Source organism: Pempheris klunzingeri, chromosome 7 (assembly GCF_042242105.1).
Source record: "Pempheris klunzingeri isolate RE-2024b chromosome 7, fPemKlu1.hap1, whole genome shotgun sequence".
NCBI classification, from domain to species: domain Eukaryota; kingdom Metazoa; phylum Chordata; class Actinopteri; order Acropomatiformes; family Pempheridae; genus Pempheris; species Pempheris klunzingeri.
This window is the reverse complement of record NC_092018.1, coordinates 20,328,147-20,349,899: the sequence shown is the minus strand read 5'-3', so window position 1 is coordinate 20,349,899 and position 21,753 is coordinate 20,328,147. Positions and strand designations below refer to the sequence as shown.

General features: G+C 40.7%; 1 protein-coding gene across 1 annotated transcript in view; it reads left to right on the top strand.

Annotated features, from left to right (window-relative positions):
- pdzd2 (PDZ domain containing 2) overlaps positions 1–21,507 on the top strand; it is a 46,770-nt gene extending 25,263 nt beyond the window's left edge. The window contains exons 11-25 of the mRNA XM_070833457.1: positions 686–759; positions 1,041–1,263; positions 2,412–2,529; positions 2,729–2,861; positions 3,312–3,399; positions 3,637–3,740; positions 6,122–6,287; positions 6,947–7,866; positions 8,074–8,218; positions 9,870–12,435; positions 14,826–14,943; positions 15,070–15,171; positions 17,622–17,892; positions 18,067–18,201; positions 20,522–21,507. Coding sequence (XP_070689558.1) covers positions 686–759; positions 1,041–1,263; positions 2,412–2,529; positions 2,729–2,861; positions 3,312–3,399; positions 3,637–3,740; positions 6,122–6,287; positions 6,947–7,866; positions 8,074–8,218; positions 9,870–12,435; positions 14,826–14,943; positions 15,070–15,171; positions 17,622–17,892; positions 18,067–18,201; positions 20,522–20,682 — 5,324 coding nt within the window. The 3' untranslated portion in view covers positions 20,683–21,507. The remainder of the gene's footprint in view (positions 1–685; positions 760–1,040; positions 1,264–2,411; positions 2,530–2,728; positions 2,862–3,311; positions 3,400–3,636; positions 3,741–6,121; positions 6,288–6,946; positions 7,867–8,073; positions 8,219–9,869; positions 12,436–14,825; positions 14,944–15,069; positions 15,172–17,621; positions 17,893–18,066; positions 18,202–20,521) is intronic.
- The last annotated feature ends 246 nt before the right edge of the window (positions 21,508–21,753 follow it).

Below are 21,753 nucleotides of genomic sequence, written 5' to 3'. Positions count from 1 at the left end.
TGGAATTTAATTCTGTCCCTGGGGTAGTGTTTAATTAGCTCCATGCCAAAACATTAATCTACTGAATAGCCACAGCTTCCACTGGAACATGCACGCTCTGATCTCTAAATAGGAAACATCAACACACATCATGACTTATCTCCTGCAGTAGGGACAGTTTCCATCACACAATGTCCCAAATACTCCCAAATACTGTCAATCAAATATTTCATTTCAATCTTTAGTAGTTAATTTTAGACACTGACACATACTACAATATATTATATTATATTATATATCTCCTCCAAATTACATTCCTCCTGTATGAATGATGTGTGAATGGGTGAATGAGGATGTCATGTAAAGCACTTTGAGTAATTGAAATAACTAGAAAGGCGCTATACAAATACAGACCATTTATATTATATTATATTATATTATATTATAGTTGATTTTGTTGTGAAGTCTGCATTTCTCAATATAGTTTACTAACAGATCTTGACCCACCCAATATGGTGGCCATGCAGACGCACATCACATGAATCTATGTTTCTATATCTATGGTACCAACAATATGACAAAAAAAAGTCTCTTAAATGTACCAACATGGCAGAGGACATCTGCTTTCCAGTAGTTTTTCTTTTGATCTGCATTTACATTTCTGCTAAACACCCATTTCAACCTAATTCTATCCTTCCCTGTGTAGGAGATGAGATTCTGGAAGTGAACGGAGAGTCTCTACAAGGACTCACACACCAACAGGCCATCCAGACCTTCAAGGTGGAATGCATTTTCTCAATGGGTTCTGTCTAACAATGTTGTTAACAGTTCAGAAATTCAATTGTAAAGTATAGATCATCAAACATTTACTTTTTTTCCACTTGTTTATCAAAGTTTATTTTTATGCTTACAGTTCTGGCTATTAAACTGACTTGCTGACTTGTGAATAGACCAAGGACTCGTTAAAAAATCTCTTACTTGTTTTTGGAAAAATCTTTGGGATTTGTCTAAATGTAAAAGCTACAACTATTTATTGAATCTCATTTATGTTCTTCCAACAGCAACTGAAAAAAGGCGTAGTGACGCTGACGATTCGAACTCGTCTGCGCAGTCCTAGCCTGACACCCTGTCCAACCCCCACCCTCCTCAGCCGCTCCAGCTCACCCAATTCCAATACCAGTGGGGGAACACCTGTTCCCTCAGGGTTTGAAGAGGTTGATGGCCACAGGGGTCCTGGTCATGGTCCAAAAGACTGCATCATCATGGAGGTCACACTCAATAAAGGTTTGCTTACTTGATAGAGAAGCCAGAGCCAGATTACATGTCATATTCTTGATTTAAAACAGTATTAAAGAGAGCACCAAGGAAACAGAAATATAGCTGTGTGAGTGACTATACATCTCTGCACAAAGTATGTGGACACCCAAAATTGCCAGCCATGTGTTACAGTTGAATGTGTGATGTAACAGCCACCTTTTCAAAGGCTTTCCACCACAGTTCAGAACCTGGCTGCAGGTATTTTCTCCCATTCAGACACAAGCACATCAGTGAGGCTCAAAACTTGGGCGAGGGTCTGGTTCACAGTCAGCATTCCAGTCCAACTCAAAGGTGTCGTATGAGGCTGAGTTCATGGCTTTGGGCAGGCCAGTGGAGTAAGTGGGTCCGCCATCTTGGACAGCTGTGTACAGCAGCACCACTTGCACAAACTACATTCCCAATTTACATTAAACAGGCCGTGATTCTGTCTGTCACAAGCCATTCAATATGCGAAATTGGCATGACTGTAACTAAGACAATATTGCCAAAATGGCAACTAATAATGAGATTACTGTAAAAAGAAAAAGGTACAATTTAAAATAGTAGAAAATAATGAACACTTAATCTGTATGTGTCTTTGTGAAAGACTGTTTGTGGTCTGTCCTACTGATAAGGATTACATCTCTAACAGTGTAACTCATCCGAGCCTTGTCCTGTGTCATTTCTTTTATTTCTTTTTGATCACCACATAATTTTAGTAAACCATCTTTTCACGGTCGATGTTAGCCTAGTACAGTAAAACAAAACTGGAGACCCTGCAGACCTGCAACGACTGGGTCACCGTGCTGCCTGACATCGCTGGCAGCCACAACCTGATCCAGTTGCTGGCAGAGCCCAGGAGGTTCCGCAGGTGGATGGAGGGTGGTTTGTCCAAGTGGTGTTCCTGTACGCAGTTGTCCAACTTGGCGTACCCATTCGCACATGCACCAAGACCCCAGGAATAGTGCCAGGCTTTGAAGCAAATTTGACATAGTGGCCAACTGTGTAATTAGAACCAACAATGTCATTCATGTCATGCTATTGTGCCCAAAAAATGTTTGCCATACTTACAATGTGAAAGAAACATCTTAAAATCAGCAGATACATATTTTGATACACAAACGTTGATGTTTTAGAACCTGGTGTTGGTCTTGGGATTGGAGTTTGCTGCCTGACCCTGGAGAACTCTGCACCTGGCATCTACATCCATAGCCTGGCACTGGGATCTGTGGCCAAGATGGATGGCAGGCTTAGGTAAAAGCTTAAGGGTCATCTTTGAATTGGAAAGTGATGGACACTAGTGAAGTTAATATCTAAATTCACTGATGCAAAAATACCAGATGAGGAGCAAACTTTCAGATGTGCTCAATGATTGGTATTTTATTGGGCATATGAATCTATGTGTGTGCATTTATGTTGGGGTATGTGCTGACACCTGCGCTTCTCCGTGCAGTCGTGGAGATCAAATACTGGAGGTGGACTCAGTCAGTCTTCGTCATGCTGCTCTCAGCGAAGCCTATGCCATTCTCAGTGAATGTGGCCCTGGATCAGTCAGTCTTATCATAAGCAGGCATCCTAACCCCAAGGTATGTAAGATAATGCCCAATAATCTGTGGCACAGCCTGGATTCTTGCAGGTCTCCTTTCAAAAACACAACAGGAATTGTCCCACATTGTACTTAGAGCATGACAAAGAAATAGCCTTGTTGTCTTACTGATAAAAAAATATCAGACAGTGGCAAGTTTACCCTCTGGATTTTGCTGGCTGTGTTTATTTGACTCTTAGCTGTGTTAGTTTGACAAGCTTTTCATCTCCTGCCAGAGAGAACCAGCTCCACAGCAGTTTGTACAACATTTTGTTGGCCATTATTTTTGTACCAATTCCTTTTATACTTTCTATACATTACTTTTTACATTTCTACATTTCTTCATTCGTAATTTCATATGTCTTCATTACTGTTGTGTTTATTTCTCACAGTTGCCATGGTAGCATACCAGTTGAGATAAAACTCCTGCATCTCAATGTCTTTTTCCCAGGTATCAGAGCAGGAGATGGATCACATTATAGCTCGATCCACACACAGGGACAAAATGAGCAAAAATAGACATTCATCTCACTCACAAGGTCTGACATCTTTACCTATATTTACATTTGAGGAATTTCTTTTTTATTTACTCCAGCACTGCGATCATTTAACATTACTTTGGAAATTTTACAGGTGTCCATGTTACAATGCAAACGTCATAGTTCAATTAAGTGTTAAAGAAAGCTGAACAGCATGGCTCAGTTGCCATAATATGTCTTTTATGCTTTGGGTATCTGATCTCATCTGGGTTTAACTGCCATGGTTTTGATCTGTAGGTCTGTCCTGTAAGAGCCCCTACCCAACTCTGAAGGACAGGCAAGGAGATGGCTGCCCTGTTCTCAGCTGGACCATGAAGAGATTCCTTGAGCCTGCGAGTAGAGTACGAATTCATCCAATATTCAAGTATTACTGCCTAGTTTGTGTAGATACATCACTAGGGTCTGTTTGATTCTTCTTAACTGGTACATAACGTATTCTAATTTCTCTTGACTGCTTTGGCATTCACAGTTTACACTTTAATAAAACAGCTCAGATATAGCCCTTATCAGAAGATGAAAGGCCAAAAACAGCACATTGTATACAAATAACTCTCTCAAAAGTTGTCACACATCCCTTCAAAACCAAACTATTAGGGTCTGAGCACAAAAGTGCCAGGAACCTATTGATTTTGTGGTTGTTTTTGTATTATTATTATTGTTGTTGTTGTTCTCTGAACGAGTCGCATTTTTGAGAATTTGTATACACATCAGAACTGGCAAATATTTTAGTATTTACATTTTAGTCGTTGGGCTTGGGCCCCCCTGGTATGCATTCAATTTGTAACGATACAAGATCTTCTTCTTGGATCTTCTCAAAACTTGGTGGAATGCTAAAGAACATAGTAAATATTTTTCAGATTTTTATGCCTGACAGGAAGTCAGCCATTTTGGAGTATTCACATTAAACAGCAAGCTGTTTTTGTGGGGCTGGATTCTTGAAAACTCACCAAATTTGGCACACGCATCAATGGGCTAAAATGTGTAATCTATAAAAACCATGTGTTGACATGGTTATTCAGTTAAGTTTCATCAGAATCAGAATTCCTTTAATAATTTTAATAATTTTCATGTGTCTCTTTGAGAATTGTGTTTGTGGGAAAGCACTGAGAAATAGTTAACCCATTCGCTAGAGAAGACTCCTGAGAAAAGCGGCTTAACTGCAGCAAAACACTGAAGCAAAAACCCAAGTGTGGGAGGAGTTCAGGGGGTCTATGGAGAAGGACTTTCGGGTGGCCTCAAGGAGGTTCTGGCAAACTGCTCGGCGTCTCAGGAAAGGCTTGGCTCAGGCTAAAAGAGCACTTTTAGGAACTCCTGGAAAGGAGACTCCATTTGATTGTAGATTCAAGAGGAATAATGCAGATTGCATCCTGGTTGTAGAACAGTGGGCCAGGTCTTTTCCCTTGTGCGGTTGTTGGAGGGGTCATGGAGTTTGCCCATCCAATCTACATGTGCTTTGTGAACTTAAAGAAGGCCTATGACAGTGTCCCTCGCAAATCCTGTGGGGAGCTCTGCGGGAGTGTGGGGCACTGGGTTTGTTGCTACAAGCCATCCTGTCCCTGTATAACCAAAGTGGATCTGTGTCCAAATTCTCAGCACAAATTCAAGCATGTTCTCAGTAGGTGTTGGACTTCGTCAAGGCTGTCCCTTGTCACTGATCCTGTTTGTGATGTTCATGGTCAAGATCTCAAGGCGTAGCTGAGATGAAGAGAGTGGCCGGTTTGGGATACTCAGAATTGCGGAATTGTGGTTCCATTGGCTTCCTCAGATTGGCTTCCTCAGATCATGGCCTCCATTTTTACAGCTGAGTGTGAAATCATTAGGATTAAATTCTGAAATTTTAAAGTCTGAGGCCATGGTTCTCTGCTTTAAAATGGTGGATTGCCCCCTTTGGGTTGGAGGCAAGTTGCTGCCCCAAGCGAGGATGTCTAGGTCTTGTTCACAAGTGAGGGTAAAATGGAGCTTGAGATGGACAGACATATTGGTGCAGTGTCAGCAGTAATGCGGACATTGTACCGGACTGTTGTGTGGTGAAGAGGGAGCTGAGCTGGAAGGCGAAGCTCGTGATTTACCAGTCAATCTTAGTTCTAACCCTCACCTATGGTCATGAGATTTGGGTAATGACCGAAAAAGGTTGCGGATACAAGCGGCTGAAATGAGTTTCCTCTGCAGGCTCAGGCTTAAAGATAGGGTGAGGAGATCAGAAATCTGGGAGAGGCTCGCAAGGAGCCAGTTGAGCCTCCCTTTGGAGGTTTTCTGGGAATGTCCAACTGGGAAGAGACCCCAGGGCAGATCCAGAACCCACTGGAGGGATTATATATCTCATCTGGCCTGTAAGGAGCTGGAAAGTGTTGCTTGGGAGAAGAATATCTAAAGTGTCCTGCTTGACCTGTTGCCACAGCAAAAATGGAGTGGAATTTTTTTACACCCATGTTTACAGCTAGTAGTCTTCTCCTTCACTGCTTTTTGTTAGCGTAATGTTATTTTCTTTGCTGTGTTATAACTGTTGATCAGTGAAATGTAGTAAAAGCAAGTGATGTACCCTTCATCTGATAGACATGAGTTGTGACCATCTACTTAGCTATGAATTTTTGTTTGTTCAAATTGCAAAAAAATGCTTTTACATAGCTTATTGTGGGAAACTATTTGACTAAAATGTCTGGTTGTGGTTTTCATCTTCCTATCACCTATTGATTTGGTCTTCTTTCTTTTTTCTATTCTCTAGCAGGGGTCCCTGAGCTCAGAGACAGAGTTATCTCAATACTTCTCCCAGGACGTTTCCAGCCACTCATTCCTTTCTGAATCCATGCTGATGGGCTCAAACAGTAATGAAGAGCTGCACCAGCAGAGCTGCATTACCTCCATGGATGACAACTCACCACAGCCACATGGTAAAATTTTACTAATTTTAACGCCATAGACTAGTGTCCTGGGCAGGGATCATACCTAGTTTTGGAATGAAGATTTACCTAATTCTGACTGAATTCATTGTTAGATATTGATTTAGCTTGTCTAGTATTAGACTGGTGGATTTGCATCTAATCTGGTACTGGCAAGTAGAGTGTTTTCTTATTTATATTTTCCTCACATCTAGGCCCTCTTTTCATGGTTAATTGTTGACAGTCCTTTTTGCACAACCTTGGTTTTTGGTGGCCAAAGCTGGGACATGTCTCACAGTGCAGTTGGGGGCCACTGTCTTAGATTGATGACCAAAGATTTCATCATGTTTTTCTCATGACTATTAACTTTTGTATGGGACAACTCAAAATCACACAGAATAGGATGGCATTCATGCAAATCTGGCGTGTATTTTTGAAAGCCAATTTTATATGAAGATTAACTCTTCTAGATTAAGGCTTACTCTTTATTAAATTTGTACCCCATTCAGGGGCATATGTATAAAGTTTTGATTCTTTGAGACACTGTCTCAGTGTCTGTTGTTTCTTTGTTTTATCTGGCAATTAAAATGACTGTTACTATGTTAACCTGTTAATTGTTGTTACCATATTTCCTTTTTAAATAGTCCACATTACCTGCATTTTCTTCTCAGGATTCACAGACTCTCTAACAGAAGTGGAACAAAGCAAGACCACTGCCCCTCTCAATGACCATGTAGAGGCAGTGTGCCAGCCCAATGCTGTATTAAGCTCCACCTCAGTGCGGAGCCCACTTCTCCGTCAGCGCCGAGTGATTTGCATTGAGGATGAGCTCAGTGATGATGAGGACTCAGACAATGTTAGAAACACTGGGAACTTCCACAGGCCAACAAAATCTGACTCTGTTAACTTCAGTGATGCCCGAATTTCCAAAACTGAGACAGTGGTTGTAATTTCTACATCACTGTTGGGTGCAGATGGAAACAGTGAAGAGCATAGACAATTGCAGAAGTGTGGATGCAATGATAGGACAACACCACCCCATAATAGTTTCTCACAGTGTGAGGAGGGCATTATCAATGAGTCGGAGTCACCGGTTTCTGAGTCTGCCTTCATGCCTATCCACTGCTCCTTTGACCACATCGCTGGGGGAGCAAACAGTTCTCGTTCCAATAATTTGACCATTAATAGTGAAAACTGTACAAATCAAGATGATGGACAGTTGGAGTCAAAGTATTCCCCCAAGCTTGAGCATAAAGCAGTTACACGGGTCAAAAGTCTAATGAGCATTGAAGCATCAAACCTGCCCCAGCAGCAAAAGTTCAAAGTTGATGAGCCCTCGCCAGACCTCACCCCATCTCAGCCTCTGCCCCATGCCACTCGGTGTGCAAGAAACCTCAGGACTGCTGGTGGTTTGACAGCCCATCAGCAATGTAAGAAGGAAGATGCCAGTGAGGTTGTTGGTGTTTATACCATCAACACAGTGGCCCTAAAGAGAAGTGAAGATGAGTCATTTGGACTTGACCTAGAGATAATGTCATCACCTCTGAAAGTTGTTGTTGCTGGGTTAAAACCTGGAGGTGCAGCAGAAAGGGTATGTCTGTTTGGTTTCATCTTCATACCAGTCCAATACCAATAAGTTGATATTTCATATCTATTGCTGAACCTCTCAGTTTGAGTTATTTTAGAATACATTTTAAAAAACACATCACATATGATGGTGCTTGTGGCTTGCGCACTGCTAACTCTGTTGCTCAGTGAAAACCTACATTTTATCTCTTTTGTTTAATTGTACTTCCAGGAATCTACAGGCAAGTTGTCTCCTGGAGATGAGATTGTAAAACTTGGAGAAAAACTGGTGTGCTCTTCTACCTACCAGGAAATCTGTCAGATCATGCTCAACCTTCCAATGACACTGTCCTTGGAGGTTAAAAGACCAGTGTCTGGTAAGATCTTGCTATAGAATCACTTGATTCTGGAGGTATATGTCATCCAGCATTAGTATAGATGCTACTGTTGTGCAATATACTGTACCCTAGGACTCCACATTTGATAGTGACTCAATCAAACCGATTTTGTACTGCACTTTTACATTACCTTTCTAGTCTTTTCAATCACTCAAAGCGTCAGTCACATTTATAGGTAATACAACAAGTTGAACTATGCCGGGATTTCCTATAAGGGTCTTTCAACTAACATCGGTCATATTCTAGTATAATTCTGCTGTTTATTTTGTGATCTTGATGACTTTGTGATCACAGCATGACAGTATGTAAACGAACCTGAAAACATTACTTCTGTCCATTCAAATGCTGTTAATGCTGTCTCCTTACTCTTCAATATCACTTATCACAACAGCAAGACTCTTCACCCACGACTTTTAAGCTACAGCACAACCTTGATGATAAATTGTGATATCAGTTGGATTTTAAATACATCCTTGATTTGATGTGTGCAGATTACTCTTTTCATGACTGTTGTTTAAGCTATTAGTGGTAGACACAGTATGCCTTTAAATAGACCACCATGTCTTTCCCTTTAATGCCAACCAAAGATGTAGGATCAACCCTCCCTCACTCACTTCCCCAAAGCAGCCTGCAAGCACCTGACTTTCTATCCATGGTGACTATCTTATACATAATATGTTAGCTTTAGTTACTAATACTAGATTTACACTGTAGCTTAACTCCCTGTATGCTTTGCATGTCTCAGTTTTTGTTATAGTGGAGTAGAGTAAATATTAATTTAGTGTAGAATAGACATTACTGTGGATTGCTGTTTCTTGGAGTTTTATTTCCATGTTATTATTTAACGATCTTCAAACGGGGGTCCTCTAATTAGAGAACAGATTAGCCGTTAAATCTTTTTCTTCACCATCTTAATCTTTAATACAATAATATACATGAGGAACCACAGCAATATGTCTAGTTAGGCCCTAGTAAATTTACAGCAGAAAAAAATTTTATGTTTACCTCACAACTCAATTAATTAATTTTCTAGCCATAGATGTGGCCAGTTATTGTGTTCTTGATAGGTCAATGACCTATCGGTTATTGTTTATAATTATTTACTGTTATATTTCGCCCTAGCTTAACTAAAGTTAAGGGAAGGATGTCTCATGCAGGCTTTCATTTTATCAAGGCATTTTTACCTGTGATTTTAATTGTGTGGTTTGTCATTTCTCTGGTCTAGGAATATTAATTTGTTTAGAACATAAATTTTCTCAATCCTCTCTTTTATCCTCCATTGATTAGGTTTTGAGTTTGCCTGTCTTTATTTATCATCAAGATATCTCACAGACCATATAATAGACTTTAGAGAACAGAAAAGCTTTGCATCAAAGAATTAGTTGAAATTAGCTGACCTGGAGGTAAGCCACAACTATATAACTATAGAATATTATAGAACTATCAGATTTGGAGATTCTAAATGCTACTTTACTGTGCTGCAAGATAAAATAGGATTTTTAGGATTTTTTTAAAGAGTGTTTGGAAGAACATTCAAATGTCAGATCAAATTATTATTATTAATTTAACTCATGTCTCTTTCTCTTATTCAGTCCTGACAAAACTGCTTACTTTTTCTTTCTGATCCTAGCTGTAGATCGACTATCCAGTTTGATATCATCACCAGGGTATGGTAATGGAGCCACCAGAGTGAACCCAGTCAGACCTATTCAGGGGGCATCTGATGAAGGACAAGAAATAAGTGCCTTTTCAGGGATCCACAAAATCAAAACAGACCATGACTTTGAAATACCGATCACCAATATAGATGACATTTTATCAGAAGTGAGCCTCTACAGTGATAAAAATACACACACCAAATACCCCTTCAAAGCATTATCTAATGAGCAGGTATCCTGCCGTTCAAGCCAACACACTGAAAAAGGTGCCATTCTTCCTGTGGAGACATCACATGTGAACCAACTAAAGGAAAACAGCTCCACTGTTTTCAATGGATTCAGTCCGGAAAGCCTTGATGCTGGTTCTAAATGTATGTACCATATAGGAGATGACGGTGATTCGAACATTGACTCCATGACTGACACCAGTTTAAAGGTCAATAAAACAGCTGCTGATGATGGTAGTCTTAATGAGGAGGAAGTGGAGATTTGCTACTGTGTTACCCAGCAACCTGGGACTGGTGAACAGCCTCATTTAAGCCAGTCACCAAATGGGTCTTCACATTTTCAGCATTCCAGTAGTCAAAATACAAACATGGATCAGGTTTTTGATGGTTCACTGACAAACACAGAAAACACTGTCACAACAACCCAATGCTTGCAACATTCTCAGTTGTTAGGGGTCTCTTCTGCAGACGAACTAAGCCACTCTTCCAACAGTACAATAACTGTTTCTTCTACAGAGTGCTACATTAATGGTGCCATTGAATCCTTTGACAAGTTTAAACCATGTGTGGCATCCAGTCCTGTAAGTCTAACCATTTACAGCAGCTCCTCCCCACCAACTATTAACAGTATCACTGAGGGTTCTACTGCAAATTTGCTTACAGATGCAGCTTTATTGAAACATTTGAATACACAAACACCATCAGTGGAATCAAAGACTTTAGGTTCAAGTAGAGTGCCAGCATCAATCATAAACAAAGAAAAAGTCTTGGAGTGTAGAACTAATTTAAACCTCCATCGTTCCTTGCTTAAGAAGACTTCTGACTTAAATCTCCTTGAGAATTCAGACTGTCCTGTGTGGAGTACTAACTCAAAACTTCACATTGAAACTCAAATCACACCAAACACCAGCACTCCCAAACATAAAGGCCTAAGTTTTAATAGTAAGAACAAACCACAGGAGGAGTCTCTCCAAACACCTATCAGGAGTGAAAATCCACTTCCTTCTAAAATCAGTGCTTCCTTTCATTGGTCAGCAAAATTATCACCAGCAGCAAACATCTCCAGTTTCCTGAGGACCAATAACCAGCCTGATATTAACAAGCGTTTCACCTTGCCCAAAGTAAGTGACAGAAGACAAGTTGCAGCTGAGCATTGTCCTTCAGGTGGCACATTACAAACTGTACAGCTGGTTAAGGAGAAGGACGTGTATTCAGGCTCCAGAGCAGCAGCCAAATCACTGGGTCAGTCACACAAACCTGCCACTCAAAGGGCATTTCTAGAAGTTCGACTCTCTTCTTTTTCTGGTCCATCATCAACAGTTATGGCAAGCAATGAAACTGTTAACTCAAAATACTCTACACCTATTCAAAGAGACACCGATTCAAGATTAGCACCCATGTTTTCCCCTGCCAATTCCACAGTAGGAAAAACAAATGGCATGATCGGTAGCACAGTATTTAGTTCACTGTGCTGTACTACGGAAACTCATTCAATCACAAGGGATGGCTCTAAACCCAGTGCTACTGTGGGGACAAGTGGGAGCCTAAAGTCCAGCACATCCAGAATGTACATAAAGACAATGGAAAGACAAAGCTTCTCTACAGACACTGACATGTCTGCAAATTACAATCCCTTCTCTGTCCAACATAAGATAAAGTCCTTTGAAAACCTAGCAAACGGTGACAAGCCTGTGACTAAAAACAGTGACATTCAGTCCTATGCTCTGGCATTTAGAGCTTCGCTTAACCAAAGGATTGCTGGTTATATGGGCTCGGTTAATTCTGTTGACTGCCAGACACGGCAGAGGAATTTTAGTTCTTATGTGGAGAATTTAATCCCCACCACACCCTACTCACCTCTTCTCGATAAGTCTCCATCTAGTATTGAACTGATAAACCTTGAGCTTCCACATTCAAGCTGTAACACAGCCCCCCTGACTGGGAACAACCCCGTTGACGTTCAAAAAGCTCCAGATGGGATTGAACCACCAACCCCTCAGGTGCTGCAGAGGAAACACGACAAACTTCCCCGCAGTAGGTTGCGGCAGGTGAGGGCTCTCAGCATGCCTGAATTGGAAAGACTATGCACAGTGGACTTTACCAGAGGACATGGTACGCCCCTAGATAACATTAAGCCTGGCATCCATTCCACTATGCTTACAAAAGCCACAATCACTGAAAGCTTTCTACCCTCTGAAACCCTGACAAAAGTGGATGTGAACAGTTTGAGCCAAGGTAATCTCAGATCCACTGAAGAGACTCCTCAAGGAATTCCAGAGATCCCGGAACAACAGCCTGGTTGGTCCATCAGGTAGGGAGTTCAATTAGCACCTACTCATTATATTAACATATATTATTATTATATTCAAAGCACATTGAAACCACAATATGGAGGGATTGAAAATGTCAGACTTTGAAAAAAAGCCATAATAAAGCCGGAATGAGAGCTTAACATTTCCCAAAAATGATCCTACAAATGAGTTACAATCCAGTGGTTCTGTTGTTACAAACAGCTATCAGGTGAGCCAGCATCATCTGATAGGATTTATATGAATCTTTCAAGGTGGGAGGAAAATATTAAGGTTGATGAAGGCCAGTCATTTAATTGTGTCTGAGCTTATATGACAGACACACAAACAGACTTACCTTTTTAGTCATACGCACACAGTGTGTGTACTATGTAAGTACTGTACCTCTCTTGTTTACATTCGGTTTATTCAATGAGTCATTGGTTATTCACAAAATACTAATATTTCCCCTAAATATTTTCTCATGGCACAACTTTATTCTCTGACATTTTCTTTCCCAAAATAGTATGGGATTATACTTTTTTTTGCATTACCTTATGGCTCTATCAAAAAATTGGAGCTTAATTTTCAAGGGCTCCAAAAACCATTTCCTCATACAACTTTTTACTATGATGGATGGGGTCCTACTATATGTGAAACTGTACTATTGGAATTTTTTCCCAAACCCAAAGTAGTTTGGTGATTTCACATGAGAGATTTCTGAATTTGTATTTTGCTCTGCACTCTTCCTACCAGTAGTGTGCAGAGTTCAGTTGGAAAATTTACCAATTACCATTTACCAATCAGAGTTAAGGAATATTTGATGAAGCAGAATTGCTTAGTTTAGAGTATAAAAAATATGTTGTATACCTGATTTCTTTTTTCAAACTTTTAGGGTTTAAGGTTTAAGGAAGATTAATCAAAATGAAGATAGCCTGTTTTTGAATACATTTTATTACAATGTGTGAATCAACCAGGAATCATCTATGAGGCTTAAGCTAAAATCATGATAAGGAGCATTTTAGAGTTATGTATGTCATACAGTCTGGTAGAGGCCATTGTGGTGAACTACACTGCTCAAAAAAATTAAGGGAACACTTAAACCACACATGAACATGAGGGCCAGTCAATGGCATCAATACCTTCATCATCCAGCAACTGCCTACACACTCTGTGGCTCTGAGGATTTCATCCCAGTACCTAACAACAGTCAGGGTACCATTGGCTAGCACGTGGAGATCTGTGCGACCCTCCAAGGATATGCCTTCCCAGACCATCACTGACCCACCGCCAAACCAGTCATGCTGGATGACACTGCAGGCAGCATAACATTCACCATGGCGTCTCCAGACTGTACCGATGTACTCAGTGTGAATCTGCTCTCATCTATGAAGAGAACGGGACACCAATGGTGTTCTCTGCCATTCGAGCTGCAACGGTGCTGGGCTGGGTGGCATGAGGGCCCGACGTCTGTCAGAAACATCCACACCAGTAGCCCGCTGGAAGTCATTTTGTAGGGCTCTGGCAGTACTCCTGTTCCTCCTCGCACAAAGGAGCAGATACCAATCCTGCTGCTAGGTTGATGCCCTTGTATGGCCCTGTCTGGCTCTCCTCGTGTAACAGCTTGTCTCCTGCTCCTCCTCCATGCTCTTGAGACTGTGCTAGGAGATACAGCAAACCTTCTTTTGACGGCACGTATAGATGTGCCATCCTAGAGGAGCTGGAGTACTTGTTCAACCTGAATGGACTGCAGGTACTGCCTCATGCTACCAGTACACTACTTGTACCTTGTATACTTGTACAGTATACAAGGACACTAGCAAAACACAAATTAGGGAAGAACTAGGAAGGAGAGAGCAATTGTTGTGGCCATCACCTGCAAAATCATTCCCTTTTGGGGGGTTATCTTGCTGTTGCCTCTCCAGTGCACCTGTTGTCACTTATATTCGCACCAAAACAGATGAAATTGATTCACAATCACTTATTTCTTCTTATTTCTAATTGGACAGATTGATATACCTGACGTTTAACTGGCTTGGTGTTATACTGTGATGATTAAGTGTTCCCTTCATTTTTTGAGCAGTGTAGATTAAACAGGCAAATAACAATGGTTGTGAGCCAAATGCTCAAACCTTTGCTATTTTTTCTCCCATGCATCCTCAACAACAGTTAAGCCCAATCAATTCCAACCGGTTTTCATCCTGAGGCCTCAAATACCATAGCTTTGTCACTACCCTTTGGCATCTTATACCGATGTATAAGACATAGTTTAGAATCTGGATGAGACAAATCTGCAAAAAATGGTCTTAACAGAAAGCTGAGCTACTTCTCAGGCAATGAGACAACAAGGCATCACAGTAGTTCAGGTGTGACATAAAAGAATGAATGATTTTCTTGTGTCTTTTTTCTACAGTTTAAAAGAGCTGGCTACTTGTCCTGTGAGTCAGTGTAAGCTGCAAACACTGCTGTCTTCCTTAACAATTAAATCATATGTGTCTACCGTGCTTCAGGAGGCAAAGCCCCTCTCAGAGGTAACGCCATCCTGCTGACACATACATTATCACAACCTAATTTCATTTACTTTTTTGACTATTTTGTTTCTGTCCTACTTTCTGTATGATTTTTTTGGTCACACTGACGCTGTCTAAACTCTGCAGGTTAATAATAATACTTACCTTGTTGTCCTGAGTAAAGAGGAAGGCTCAGGACTTGGTTTTAGTATTGCTGGTGGAATCGACCTTGAGCAACAGGCAATAACTGTAAGTAAAGTATGTATTTACTCAGAAACGTACTGTTAAAACGCAGTGCCACATTTGCATCGCAAGTCCGAAATGTCCACATAATGTAGGGGCTTTAATTCATAATGCACTGGTGTGAGAGACCTCCTTAGAAATGCTGCTCAGTGGATTAATACTTCCTAATTCAGTTCTAATTCAGCAATATGCAGCGGAATCATGTACTTCTCAGTTTCAACACTACTGTGACTTCATCAGAGTCCAAATGTATAAAGAATGGGGTCAAGGACACATACAGTGCCACGAAAAAGTATCTGTCCTCTTCTGGTTGTTATTTCAGTTATTGAAAAAAACCATTCACCCATGTGAATAAGATATTACCTTCCAAATTTCATTACTGATTTCGCCACAAACTGCAGAAACAACTGAAACCAATCTCCTCTGATAATTAGAGATCAGTCTTTGCTGTGGAGGACTTTTAGCCCTCTCTTCTTTGCAGAATTGCTTTAACTCAGCCACATTAGAGTTTTTTTGAGTATGAACTGCCCTTTCAAAGTCCTGCCACAGCACTTCAATTGGATTCAAGTCAGGACTTTGACAAGGCCACTCCACAATTTTTATCTAATTTCATTTTAGCCTTTCAGCTTAACTAACCCATGCAGTGGTGGACTTTGTTGTGTGCTTCATATCACACTAGTATTGCACTTGAGCTCAGATCATGAATTGACAACTGAATATTTTCCCTCAGAATGTTCTTGTAGAGAGCAGAATTCATGCAAATTATGTCAAGTTGCCAAGGTCCTGAAGCAGCATAGCATGCCCACACCAATACACTATCACCACACTAATGCATAATTAGCTTTACAGGACCCATGTCTTCCAAAAAGTTCTACTTTTCCACTTATCGGTCCACAGAACATTATCCCAAAAGGCTTGAGGGTCATCATTGTGTTTTTGAGCTGTTGTTTTCCTTTTGATTAGCAGTGGTTTTCGTTGCTCTCCCATGGTTACCATTTTTGCCACATTAACCGGGGCAAGTGAGGTCCAGCCTGCTGTTCATTAGATGCTCATTTGGGCTCTTTTGGGACTTCTAGGATGAGTCACTCATTTGTTTTTCATTTTGGTAAGCCAGCCACTCCTGGGAAGATTCACCACTGTTCCAGGTTTACTCCATGTGGACATAATGTCTCTCACTGTGGTTCACTGGAGCTCCAGAACCTTACAAATGGCTTTGTAACCCTTTCTGAAATATATAAAATCACTAACTATCTTTCTTTGGACCAGCAAATAATTATATGAGAATGGCAACTTATTTGCTTTGTTCACTTGCTAGAAATAACAATTTACGACAGGGAAACAACAGTACTATCAAGACTAAAGTTTACTGTAAATCCTAAAGCTGGAAAACACTTTTAAACTAATCACCCAAAACATTTCATCCATAGTGTACCAATTGGCCTATTCTCAAGAATGCACAGAAACGGCAGCACTGTTGAAGAGTTCAACTCTAAAGCTTTTGAAAGCCATTCCAGCATAGGGGTAGCCTCATATCACATATCTCTTCAGCTTATCAGGAGACTGATATACTACCACTACTTCTTCAAAGATCATTTTTCTTCACTGAGGATTTTCACTTAGCAGACAGGGTCACACTAGAAAATGTTTGTTCTGACACTAGAAAACCCCTCTCTGCAAACACTGTCTCCTTGCTATCTGCCTACACGTTTTTTCCACTATGGTCACTGTGCACAATGTTCTAAATTCTCAGACAGCAATATACCAATATACCAATATGTATATGTACATGCTTTACATGTCCATATATTATAGAAAATAAGATCCTTCATTAACTGCAGCAACATACTTGCTGTTTACATGATAAAATGCCCATGTGATCTGGTTTCTGTTATATTTCTGTATATTTTTTCCGTTTCAGATGTGATGATTATGATTGACTTTATATCTGACTGAAGGTGCAAGCATTGTCTTTGTACCTAACAGCTGTTACCCTTCTTTAAAACATGGTTAATGGTCCTCATGGCTTCATTCAGACATGACAGGGCATTTATGGAAAGATGCAATGCTTGCACATTATTTGGCACCTGGTCAGCAAGATGAATCAGAGAGAGAGAGAAATTTATGATAGAAATGTTATGATAGCAAGATTGAAGACTGCTTTTTGTTCTTTCACAGGTTGCATCACTTATGGATTTTAAACTTATTTTGCCACTGAAGCTTTAGTTAATGGTCACTGGGGTTCAGTAATACATTTTTGCATCAGTTTCACAATTTAATTTATCAGATAGCAGTCTGATAGCTGTCTGTTGTGGACATTAAATGACAATATGTTCAAAGGCTGTCTCTAAATTGTTTTGTTGGATATTCATTTATTCATGGCATGAATGTTTTCCTAGTTCTTGCCAGTATCTCTGGGCAGCTTGTACTATTACTGTAACATGTTCCTTTGTGTCCAGGTTCATCGGGTCTTCACCAAAGGTGCTGCTAGTCTCGAAGGCACAATACAGAGAAGTGACAGCGTTTTATCTATAAATGGCACAAGTCTGGAGGGTAAAACCCATGGAGAGGCTGTGTCTTGCCTTCACCAAGCCAGGCTGTCCAGTCAAGCTTTAGTGGTCATTTGGAGAGACAAGGACAGAGAACCTAGTGTCTCTGACAATCATGATTCAGCTGACCAGCCAAAGAGGGTGTGGTCTGCCAGGGAGAAGTCTTTGGAAGCTAGAACAGGTAACACCTAGACTTACATTTGTGACAATATAGATAAAATTTAATTTTTTCAAACACAAGCATTATATAGACAGCCCATTACAAACAGTCCTTGCTGTTGCAGGTAGTAAGTAGGTGTGTAGCAGCATGTTTCTTCATGCTAATATTTCTTCTGTAATTATTATTATTTCTCAGCGGCGGATGTGGGTCTGGATGGTGCCTTTACAGTGGAACTTCACAAATCCTCTGCTGGCTTGGGCTTTAGTCTGGAGGGGGGGAAGTCTTCAAGCCACGGAGACAGGCCTCTCATTGTCAAGCGCATCTTTAAAGGTAATTGTTTTTCTCTCAGAAAGTACATGGTAAAGCTGAATCAAATTATGTGCAGTAATATAATGGTTTGTAATATATTTGTTATATGTATTCCTTATATCAAAAAATGTTACTCATTACTTGTTTTCAAAAGTAATATTATTGCTTTACTTATTACTCCCTGTAAATAAATTAATTACTCTACACATTGTATTACTTTTCTGTTAATCCCTACTAAATTGATAATTGCGTCCTTTTCCTCAAAATTCAAACTTTGCATGTGCGCCTCAGGAGGCCAGCATCAGGAGTGCAAAGCAGGGGCCTGGTACATGCTTTAGCAATGATCAATGATTGCTGGTCAGTGGATAAGGTTGATTGATCATCTGGGAGGTCTTCCAAGGTGTTGGTGGAGATAGCTAACTGATGATCTCAGGGGGCTGACTGGGCATCAGCAGGCTGACAGTGGAGCCATGGTGACCATATCTTCTTTTGTTGGGCGGCTGTGGTTCAGAGGGAGAGTGGGTCGACCCTCAATCAGAAGCTCAGTATGTCGAAGTGTCCTTGGGCAAGACACTGAACCCCAACTTACTTGGTACTGCTCCTGAAACATAGCTTCAGTGTGTAGTGTGTGAATGTGTGAAAGAATAGTCTCCAACTTAGATTCCTCCTGAATGATTGATGTGTGAATGGGTGAATGAGGATGTCATGTAAAAGCGCTTTGAGTAGTCGAAATGACTAGAAAGGAGCTGTACAAATACAGACCATTCACAGACCATTTTGAAGACTCCATGGTAAGCTCAGAAAATGGCAAGACGAGAGCCTTAAAATGGTGACCACTGGGCATCAAGGTACCTCAGATGGTTCATTGGAGGCTTAAAGGATTCGGGGAATCTGGACAGGCAGGCCACAAGCTCGCAAACCCGAGACAAATAGAATGTAGTGCAGGGTCGTGGCTAGCAGGCAGAGGGCACATTCAGATGCAGCCGGCTGGCGGCTAGTTGGCAGGAGGCTATCAGACTGGAGGCAAGCTGTCTGTTGGCTAGCTAGCTGGATGCATACATTTTTAATGCACACTTAAACGCTTTTCGGCTTAAGCTTGGCGTTCAGGGGCACTAAGAAGAATGCATCTTGCCAACACGTTTCAGCCCTCTGCATGGACTCATAAACCCAGACCCCAACTGGTCACATAGCCCCTGAACTAACATTACAGCATTATGCTGTGTGCCAGCCCTCTCCCCCCAGGATCCATGGGCAGAGTTGAATCATCTCAGACATTCGTTCAGTTTTTTTCTCTGACATGGCTCCACTCTGTTTGTTTTTGTTTTAATTTTGTTGTAAGGATGGAAAGGAAGAGAGAGGAGCCCAGTGCATCATGGGGAGTCCCCTGGCAGTCTAAGCCTGTAGCAGCATAATTAGGGGCTGGTCCAAGGCCTGAGCCAGCCCTAAACTATATGCCTTATCACAAAGGAAGGTTTTAAGCCGACGCTTAAATGGGTGTCTGCCCCCCGAACCCAAAGTGGAAGAAGATTCCACAGGAGAGGAGCCTGATAGTTGAAAGCTCTGGCTCCATCACTACTTTAGAGGACTTTAGGAACCACCAGTAGCCCTGCAGTCTGGGAGCGCAGTGCTCTAGTGGGGTAGTACAGTACTACGAGCTCTTTAAGATATGATGGAGCCTGACCATTAAGAACCTTGTATGTGAGGAGAAGGATTTTAAACTCTATTCTAGATTTCACTGGAAGCCAATGAAGAGAAGCCAGTACAGGAGAAAGATGGTCTCTTCTCTTAGTTCTCATCAGAACACGAGCAGCAGCGTTCTGGACCAGCTGGAGAGTCTTTAAGGACTTATTGGGGCAGCTTGATAAGGAGTTGCAATAATCCAATCTGGAAGTGACAAATGTGTGGACTAGTTTTTCTGCATCATTCATAGACAGGATGGGCCTGATTTTTGCAGTATTACGTAGCTGGAAAAAGGCAGTCCTGGAAATATGTTGTATGTGGGAGTTGAGAGATATCATTCAGTGTCCATTACGGTGTCGAAAGAGGTGCACTCTCTGCAGCACACCACTCTCCTCTCTTCTTCCTCCACATTTGCTTCTCTGGTGTCTGCCCTGTGGCAGGCTTATCCTAGGTAAGACTCGATTGGTATGATTCGACAACATGCAAATTCTTTTCATTTTTCATCTGAACATCCATTCAGGCTTGCACTCTTCTGTAGTTCACCTTCAAAGCAGTATGTGGTTTTCAAAATATCTATAGTGAGCTGAAAGGAAATTTGGGGAAAGCAAAATCAGGGAGTGCATTTTAAGTCAAACTGAATTGCTGTATTCTTCTTTAACAGGAGGTGCTGCAGAGCTGTCCGGGCTTATTGACGTTGGTGATGAGGTCCTGTCTATCAATGGCTGTTCTCTGGAGGGTCTCATGCACCATGATGCTTGGAAAATCATCAAAGCTTCCAACAAAGGGCCCAACCACCTTGTCATCCAAAAGCCACGTATCTGACTATAATAAACAAGGAAACAGAAACTTTCTGAGTGGGGCCAAAGTGAAACAGCCCTTCAAAACAGGGCACGGACAATCAATGAGGACAAGCATTTTTCCAATTTTTAAACATTTTCTGACGGATTTCTTTTGAGATTTTGTGTCTTGTCTTGTTACATGTGTTTGTACTTTTAAATAGTTTGAATTTAATAGACCACTAAATATCGTGATGTTCAGTGCTGAATTATGATTTATTTCGGATGGGAATAGCAGTTGTTTTCAATAGATTTACTTTGGAACACTAAAGAAAACATTTGTCAGTTGTTCTTATTTAAAAAAAATAAAGTCAGCATGAGAACCAGATTGATGGCTGGTTGTGGTTATAGCTAGCATGCTGACTTGTGAGACATAACAATTGTCAGTAACCACAAATGGGGAGAAAATAGCTCACCAGAGTGTTACGTTCAACATCTGTGCACTTTTTTGCTTCAGAAATGTTACTGTCCTGTAATTGTGAGGTTTTTCTAATTCATTAATCCATTGATTCAGCCTTCTCAGGGTCCGAGTTGGATCTAGTTGGGCCAAGCTGTATTGCTGCATATGTCTGGTCTGTGTGGTATTATGTCTAATACCCGAGTAGATCCAAGTAGACTCTCTATCTATGCTCTGTCAAGCACATTTTGGATGAGGGCTGGTCTGGTATGTATTAAGTAGAGTTATTTATTAAGTACTGTAGAGCAAAGCTAATTCTTAAATACATCAACATTCTAAGAATGATTTAATTTTGCACTCATTCTTACAATTACAATCAATCCTAAAAGTTCAGTAATTATTACATGAACTAAACTGTGAATTTAGATTAGTTTGAAACAGTTTTTAGTTCAACCCCTGAGTTCTGTCTGAAGGAAAAATGGAAAGTAGTCCAATATAAGCCAAATTATTGATACATTTTTTTATGTTTCTAATAAATTTTTGAATTTTTACTGAATATTAATATTGTGGGCTTCAGTGGCTTGAGATCAGATTTTGGTTGTTGATTATGAGAAACTTATATTTTTCCCTTTTTCTCACCAATTTGGGAACGGTCTATGC